The 9303-nt window shown below is 47.6% G+C and overlaps 3 protein-coding genes across 3 annotated transcripts; all 3 read left to right on the top strand.

Annotated features, from left to right (window-relative positions):
- Positions 1–943: 943 nt before the first annotated feature.
- LOC137083957 (germ cell nuclear acidic protein-like) lies at positions 944–1402 on the top strand. The gene has a single exon (XM_067449890.1). The coding sequence runs from the start codon at positions 944–946 to the stop codon at positions 1400–1402; it is 459 nt and encodes a 152-aa protein (XP_067305991.1).
- A 148-nt stretch (positions 1403–1550) lies between these two features.
- LOC137083956 (octapeptide-repeat protein T2-like) lies at positions 1551–2355 on the top strand. The gene is made up of 2 exons (XM_067449889.1): positions 1551–1758; positions 1868–2355. The coding sequence occupies exons 1-2, from the start codon at positions 1551–1553 to the stop codon at positions 2353–2355; spliced, it is 696 nt and encodes a 231-aa protein (XP_067305990.1).
- Positions 2356–2367: 12 nt separating this feature from the next.
- On the top strand, positions 2368–2826 carry LOC137083955 (germ cell nuclear acidic protein-like). Its single transcript, XM_067449888.1, has one exon. The coding sequence runs from the start codon at positions 2368–2370 to the stop codon at positions 2824–2826; it is 459 nt and encodes a 152-aa protein (XP_067305989.1).
- Positions 2827–9303: the final 6477 nt, after the last annotated feature.

Raw genomic sequence — 9303 nt, 5'->3', positions numbered from 1 at the left:
GGAGACACAGAGACTTGAAAACTTGGAAAGATGGAGACACGGAGACTTGGAGACACAGAAACTTGGAGCAATGTAGACACGGAGACTTGAAAACTTGGAGACACGGAGACTTGGAGACACATAGACTTGGAGACACGGAGACTTGGAGACACGGAGACACAGAGACTTGGAGACACATAGACTTGGAGACACAGAGACACGGAGACTTGGAGACACGGAGACACAGAGACTTGGAGACACAGAGACTTGGAGACACGGAGACACAGAGACACTGAGACACGCAGACTTGGAGACACAGAGAATTGGAGACACAGACACTTAGAGACTTGGAGACACAGAGACTTGGAGACATGCAGACTTGGAAACACAGAGACTTGGAGACACAGAGACTTAGAGACTTGGAGACTTGGAGTCAGAGACGTGGAGACACAGAGACTTGGAGACACAGAGACTTGGAGACACTGAGACTTTGGAGACTTGGAGACACAGAGACTTGGAGACACAGAGACAGAGACACAGAGACTTGGAGACACTGAGACTTAGAGACACGGAGACTTGGAGACACGCAGACACAGAGACTTGGAGACACGGAGAGGTAGAGACACGGAGACTTTGAGACTAAGAGACTTGGAGACACGGAGACTTGGAGAGTAAGAGACTTGGAGACACGGAGATATGGAGTCTTGGAGACATGGAGACTGAGAGACTTGGAGACTTGGAGACTTGGAGACTGAGAGACTTGGAGACACAGAGACTTGGAGACAGGGACTTGGAGACACAGAGACTTGGAGACAGAGACTTGGAGACACAGAGACTTGGAGACATGGAGACACAGAGCCTTGGAGACACAGAGACTTGGAGACACAGAGACTTGGAGACTTGGAGACACGGAGACTTGGAGAAACAGAGACTTGGAGACACAGAGACTTGAAAACTTGGAGAGATGGAGACACAGAGACTTGGAGACACAGAGACTTGGAGAGATGGAGACACGGAGACTTGGAGAGATGGAGACTTGGAGACACGGAGACTTGGAGACACGGAGACTTGGAGACACATAGACTTGGAGACACAGAGACACGGAGACTTGGAGACACGGAGACACAGAGACTTGGAGACACAGAGACTTGGCGACACAGAGACACGGAGACTTGGAGACACGGAGAAACAGAGACACAGAGACTTGGAGACACGCAGACTTGGAGACACAGAGACTTGGAGACACAGACACTTAGAGACTTGGAGACACAGAGACTTGGAGACACGGAGACTTGGAGACATGCAGACTTGGAGACATGCAGACTTGGAGACACAGAGACTTGGAGACACAGAGACATGGAGACTTGGAGACAGAGACGTGGAGACACAGAGACTTGGAGACACAGAGACTTGGAGACACTGAGACTTTGGAGACTTGGAGACACAGAGACTTGGAGACACAGAGACACTGAGACTTAGAGACACGGAAACTTGGAGACACGGAGACACAGAGACACGGAGACTTGTAGACACAGAAACACGGAGACACCGAGACTTGGAGACACAGAGACATGGAGACTTGGAGACACGGAGACTTGGAAACACAGAGACATGGAGACTTGGAAACACCCAGACTTGGAGACATGGAGACTTGGAGACACAGACTTGGAGACACGGAGACTTGGAGACACGGAGACTTGGAGACACAGAGACTTGGAGTCACGCAGACTTGGAGACACAGAGACTTGGAGACACGGAGACACAGAGACATGCAGACTTGTAGACACAGAGACACAGAGACTTGGAGACACAGAGACTTAGAGACTTGGTGACACAGAGACGTGGAGACACAGAGACTTGGAGACACAGAGACACTGAGACTTTGGAGACACAGAGACTTGGAGACACAGAGACTTGGAGACACAGAGACAGAGACACAGAGACTTGGAGATACTGAGACTTAGAGACACAGAGACTTGGAGACACGGAGACTTGGAGACACACAGACTTGGAAACACAGAAACTGGGAGACACGGAGACTTGGAGACAGAGACTTGGAGACACAGAGACTTGGAGACATGGAGACACAGAGCCTTGGAGACACAGAGACTTGGAGACACAGAGACTTGGAGACTTGGAGACACGGAGACTTGGAGAAACAGAGACTTGGAGACACAGAGACTTGAAAACTTGGAGAGATGGAGACACAGAGACTTGGAGACACAGAGACTTGGAGACAGAGACTTGGAGACACAGAGACTTGGAGACATGGAGACACAGAGCCTTGGAGACACAGAGACTTGGAGACACAGAGACTTGGAGACTTGGAGACACGGAGACTTGGAGAAACAGAGACTTGGAGACACAGAGACTTGAAAACTTGGAGAGATGGAGACACAGAGACTTGGAGACACAGAGACTTGGAGAGATGGAGACACGGAGACTTGGAGAGATGGAGACTTGGAGACACGGAGACTTGGAGACACGGAGACTTGGAGACACATAGACTTGGAGACACAGAGACACGGAGACTTGGAGACACGGAGACACAGAGACTTGGAGACACAGAGACTTGGCGACACAGAGACACGGAGACTTGGAGACACGGAGAAACAGAGACACAGAGACTTGGAGACACGCAGACTTGGAGACACAGAGACTTGGAGACACAGACACTTAGAGACTTGGAGACACAGAGACTTGGAGACACGGAGACTTGGAGACATGCAGACTTGGAGACATGCAGACTTGGAGACACAGAGACTTGGAGACACAGAGACATGGAGACTTGGAGACAGAGACGTGGAGACACAGAGACTTGGAGACACAGAGACTTGGAGACACTGAGACTTTGGAGACTTGGAGACACAGAGACTTGGAGACACAGAGACACTGAGACTTAGAGACACGGAAACTTGGAGACACGGAGACACAGAGACACGGAGACTTGTAGACACAGAAACACGGAGACACCGAGACTTGGAGACACAGAGACATGGAGACTTGGAGACACGGAGACTTGGAAACACAGAGACATGGAGACTTGGAAACACCCAGACTTGGAGACATGGAGACTTGGAGACACAGACTTGGAGACACGGAGACTTGGAGACACGGAGACTTGGAGACACAGAGACTTGGAGTCACGCAGACTTGGAGACACAGAGACTTGGAGACACGGAGACACAGAGACATGCAGACTTGTAGACACAGAGACACAGAGACTTGGAGACACAGAGACTTAGAGACTTGGTGACACAGAGACGTGGAGACACAGAGACTTGGAGACACAGAGACACTGAGACTTTGGAGACACAGAGACTTGGAGACACAGAGACTTGGAGACACAGAGACAGAGACACAGAGACTTGGAGATACTGAGACTTAGAGACACAGAGACTTGGAGACACGGAGACTTGGAGACACACAGACTTGGAAACACAGAAACTGGGAGACACGGAGACTTGGAGACACAGAGACTTAGAGACTTGGAGACATGGAGACTTGGAGACACGCAGACTTGGAGACACAGAGACTTGGAGACACAGAGACTTAGAGGCATGGAGATGCAGAGACTTGGAGACACAGAGACTTGGAGACACAGAGACACAGATACTTGGAGACACAGAGACTTAGAGACACAGAGACACAGAGACTTGGAGACACAGCGACTTGGAGGCTTGGAGACACAGAGACTTGGAGAATTGGAGACACAGAGACTTGGAGACATAGAGATTTGGAGACACAGAGACTTTGAGACGGAGACTTGGAGACACAGAGACTTAGAGACACGGAGACTTGGAGACACAGAGACTTGGAGACACAGAGACACAGAGACTTGGAGACAGACTTGGAGACACAGAGACTTGTAGACACAGACTTGGAGACACAGAGAACCAGAGACTTGGAGACACGGAGACACAGAGACTTGAAGACACTGAGACACAGAGACTTTGAGACTTGGAGACACAGAGACTTATAGACACGGAAACTTGGAGATACAGAGACTTGGAGACACAGAGACACAGAGACTTAAAGAATTGGAGACAACAGAGACTTGGAGACACAGAGACTTGGAGACACGGAGATGCAGAGACTTGGAGACACAGAGACTTGGAGACACGGAGACACAGAGACTTGAAGACACTGAGACACAGAGACTTGGAGACACAGAGACTTGGAGACACAGAGACACAGAGACTTGGAGACACAGAGACTTATAGACACGAAAACTTGGAGACACAGAGACTTGGAGACAGAGACACAGAGATTTAGAGATTTGGAGACACAGAGACTTGGAGACACAGAGACTTGGAGACAGAGACACAGAGACTTGGAGATTTGGAGACACAGAGACTTGGAGACAGAGACTTGGAGACACAGAGACTTGGAGACACAGAGATTTGGAGAATTGGAGACACAGAGACATGGAGACACAGAGATTTGGAGAATTGGAGACACAAAGACTTGGAGACACAGAGACACGGAGACTTGGAGACACAGGGACTTGGAGACACAGATACTTGGAGACACAGATACTTGGAGACACAGAGACTCAGAGACTTGGAGACACAGAGACTTGGAGACACAGAGACTTGGAGACACAGAGACACAGAGACACGGACACTTGGAGACTTGGAGACACAGAGACTTGGAGACACTGAGACTTGGAGACACTGAGACTTGGAGACTGGGAGACTTGGAGACACAGAGACTTGGAGACACAGAGACTTGGAGACAGAGACACAGAGACTTGGAGACACAGAGACACAGAGACTTGGAGACACAGAGATTTGGAGAATTGGAGATACATTGACTTGGAGACACAGAGATTTGGAGAATTGGAGACACAAAGACTTGGAGACACGGAGACACAGAGACTTGGAGACACAGAGACATGGAGACTTGGAGACTTGGAGACATGGAGACTTGGAGACACAGAGACTTGGAGACACATAGACTTGGAGACTCAGAGACACAGAGACTTGGAGACACGGAGACTTGGAGACACCGAGAGTTGGAGACACTGAGACTTGGAGACACGGAGACTTGGAGACACGGAGACTTGGAGACACTGAGACTTGGAGACACGGAGACATGGAGACACGGAGACATGGAGACACTGAGACTTGGAGACACGGAGACAGAGACTTGGAGACACTGAGACTTGGAGACAGAGACTTGGAGACTTGGAGACACTGAGACTTGGAGACACTGAGACTTGGAGACACGGAGACGGAGACTTGGAGATGGAGACTTGGAGACACTGAGACTTGGAGACACAGAGACTTGGAGACGCAGACTTGGAGACACAGAGACATGGAGACACAGAGACTTGGAGATACTGAGACTTGGAGACACAGAGACATGAAGACACAGAGACATGGAGACTTGGAGACATAGAGATTTGGAGACACAGAGACACGGAGACTTGGAGACTTGGAGACACAGATACTTGGAGACACAGATACTTGGAGACACGGAGACTTGGAGACACAGAGACCTGGAGACACGGAGACACAGAGACTTGGAGACACAGAGACTTGGAGACACAGAGACTTGGAGACTTGGAGACTTGGAGACTTGGAGACACAGAGATTTGGAGAATTGGAGACACAAAGACTTGGAGACACGGAGACACAGAGACTTGGAGACACAGAGACATGGAGACTTGGAGACTTGGAGACACAGAGACTTGGAGACACAGAGACTTGGAGACTCAGAGACTTGGAGACACGGAGACTTGGAGACACCGAGACTTGGAGACACTGAGACTTGGAGACACGGAGACTTGGAGACACGGAGACTTGGAGACACGGAGACATGGAGACACTGAGACTTGGAGACACAGAGACTTGGAGACACGGAGACAGAGACTTGGAGACACTGAGACTTGGAGACAGAGACTTGGAGACTTGGAGACACTGAGACTTGGAGACACGGAGACTTGGAGATGGAGACTTGGAGACACTGAGACTTGGAGACACTGAGACTTGGAGACACAGAGACTTGGAGACACAGAGACTTGGAGACACAGAGACATGGAGACACAGAGACTTGGAGATACTGAGACTTGGAGACACAGAGACATGGAGACACAGAGACTTGGAGACATAGAGATTTGGAGACACAGAGACACGGAGACTTGGAGACTTGGAGACACAGAGACTTGGAGACACAGAGACTTGGAGACACGGAGACTTGGAGACACGGAGACTTGGAGACACTGAGACTTGGAGACACGGAGACTTGGAGACACGGAGACAAAGACTTGGAGACACGGAGACAAAGACTTGGAGACACAGAGACTTGGAGACACAGAGACTTGGAGACACGGAGACTTGGAGACACCGAGACTTGGAGACACTGAGACTTGGAGACACGGAGACTTGGAGACACTGAGACTTGGAGACACGGAGACAGAGACACGGAGACAGAGACTTGGAGACACAGAGACTTGGAGACACTGAGACTTGGAGACACAGAGACTTGGAGACACAGACTTGGAGACACAGACTTGGAGACACAGAGACTTGGAGACACAGAGACTTCATCAGTAACATAACAAAAACTACGACTTTATTCAGCATTGTCTTCTCTTCCGAGTTTATTTTCAATCCTCAAATAAAGATTCAAACGGTTATGAATCAGCGAATTGATTCATGATTCGGATCGTGTGTCAAACTGCTGAAATCACGAGACATTATTCACAACCGTTTGAATCTTTATTTGAGGATTGAACACAAACGCGGAAGAGAAGCCAATGCTGAATAAAGTCGTAGTTTTTGTTATTTTTGGACCCAAATGTATTTTGGATTCTTCAAGAGACTCTAATTAATCAGAATCAGAATCAGAAAGAGCTTTATTGCCAAGTGTGCTTTCACACATGGAATTTTTTTTGGTGCTGAAGCTTCCAGTGCACATAAACAATACAACACGGTAATAAAACATTCTAAGAATAAAAATATGAAGAAAAATATGAACAGTATAAGGTCACGGTTACGTTTAGTCAGAAGACAGATTATGAGCATTTACAGTATTTGGGTGGAGAGAATAAATATAAATAATAAATAATATAAGTAATATAAGTAATCACCTGAGTTTAGGAGATATTGCACTTACAGGCATTTGCCTTGGGGGGCGGGGGGGGGGGGGGGTTAACTGTTCAAGAGGGAAATGGCCTGTGGGAAGAAACTGTTCCTATGCCTAGATGTTCTAGTGGCCAGTGATCGGAGTCGCCGTCCTGACGGTAACAGTTCAAACAAGAGGTGTCCGGGGTGAGTGGAGTCTGGGATGATTTTACCCGCTCTCTTCCTCACTCTGGAACAGTACAGGTCCTGGAGGGTTGGCAGGTGTGTGTGTGTGTGTGTGTGTGTGTGTGTGTGTGTGTGTGTGTGTGTGTGTGTGTGTGTGTGTGTGTGTGTGTGTGTGTGTGTGTGTGTGTGTGTGTGTGTGTGTGTGTGTGTGTGTGTGTGTGTGTGTGTGTGTGGAAGAGTACAGGTCCTGGAGGGTTGGCAGTTTGGCACCAATAATCCTCTCTGCAGTCCGGATGGTACGTTGCAGTCTCCTGATGTCTGATTTGGTAGCTGACCCAAACCAGACAGTGATGGACAGGGGTGCCGCCAGAAATTCTGGGCCCTATGGAAAACAAAATTTATGGGCCCCCTAAAATTTTTACAGATAAAATTTAACCCAATAAACATGCCCTGTATACTTTAAAAAATATATTTAGCACATTGCATAGTTAAAATGTCTAAAAATGTCTAATAAAGATGAGTACAAAGCCTACAAAAACAAGAAAAAAATATAGAAAGATGTACTTGTTTACATAAAAGGGAGAACATTTATTATCTCAATTGCAATTGCAAGCACAACAGAACATATTGTACACATATTGACATATATTTTACATGAGCAAGCTTAAGCTGGGTCCACCTGCTCAATCAGGAAACATCAGCTAGAACTAACTCATAATTAAATCAGTCAAGGAATAAAAATAGCTAAAAGGCCAAAAGGGCTCAAAATCAAGACACACCAGGAGTAATGCCAGGTGTGTCTTGGCATTACTCATTCAACCTATTGTAAGTCGATGTATCATCACAAGAGTCTTGAAAATATATTATGAAGGTTGAAAAGTTACCTAGTGCTACTTTAAGAACATCAAGACAGCATCGATCAGCAGCACTGTCACGTGACAGAACATACACACGGCAAACTGATTTTGTAACTTTTGAAGCGTGTAGATTACTTTTTGTTTATCATCATGTGGCGAACACAGTAGATAAGACGTGTTTAGAGGCTTCAATCTTCGTAAAGTTTTGCGCTCAGGCTCACCTTGTTCATTTGAGACGGGGACGGGGGGCGTGGGAGAAGGGTGTGCAGCAGCCACTGAATCTGTGTCTACGAGACATGATAACCCGGAGACAGCACATCAGAGATGTATTGTTGGATGTAAATTATAATTCAGTAATTATTTTAGCTAGATAAAAGCAGGTCATGTAGCAACAAAAATAAGTAGGCTAACTCTAAAAGTTTTGGAATAACGTTAGAGGAATAGGGCAAGCTGCCTTTCTTTTTGAAAAACTGTGTGACATACTGTAGACTTCGGCGTTCTCTATCTTCTCTTTCCTTCTTTCCGTTTTTGATGCCCCGACTTTTGATGTGACATACCTGCGTGTGTCACTGTGTGCGCTTCATCATAGCAAGTGCAATAACCAAGAGCTCACGCTAGCGCGGACCGCGCAGGTGGAATGAACCATTGTGAGGGAGGGGGGAGAAGGTTGTGACTGACATTTTGAAATTCGTTTTTTAAATATAAAATCTATGGTCAAAACGGACAAAATACACATTTACTGCATGAGGGGCCCAAGCACATTTAATGTATGTATAAAAAAGAGAAAATAAATAAGAAAAGAAAAAGGGGGTCTGCTCTTTTGGGCCCTAAATCAGTCTGGGCCCTTAGAATCGTCCTAACCTTCCACCCCTTTACGGCGCCCTTGGTGATGGAGGTGCATATAACCGACTCAATGACAGCTGAGTAGAACTGAATCAGCAGGTCCTGTGGCAGGTTGAACTTCCTCAGCTGACGAAGGAAGTACAGTCTCTGCTGAGCCTTTTTCACATTGGAGTCAATGTGATTGTCCCACTTCAGGTCCTGAGAGATGGTAGTTCCCGGGAACCTGAATGACTCCACTGCGTCCACAGTGCTGTTCATGATGGTGAGTGGGGGGAGTGCTGGGATGTTCCTCCTAAGGTCCACTATCATCTCCACCGTTTTGAGCGCATTCAGCTCAAGGTTGTTATAACTGCACCAGACAGCCAGCT

Source organism: Pseudorasbora parva, chromosome 7 (genome assembly GCF_024679245.1).
Source record: "Pseudorasbora parva isolate DD20220531a chromosome 7, ASM2467924v1, whole genome shotgun sequence".
Taxonomy (NCBI): domain Eukaryota; kingdom Metazoa; phylum Chordata; class Actinopteri; order Cypriniformes; family Gobionidae; genus Pseudorasbora; species Pseudorasbora parva.
Note: the sequence above shows the minus strand (reverse complement) of the source record. Positions and strands in the feature narration are given on the sequence as shown.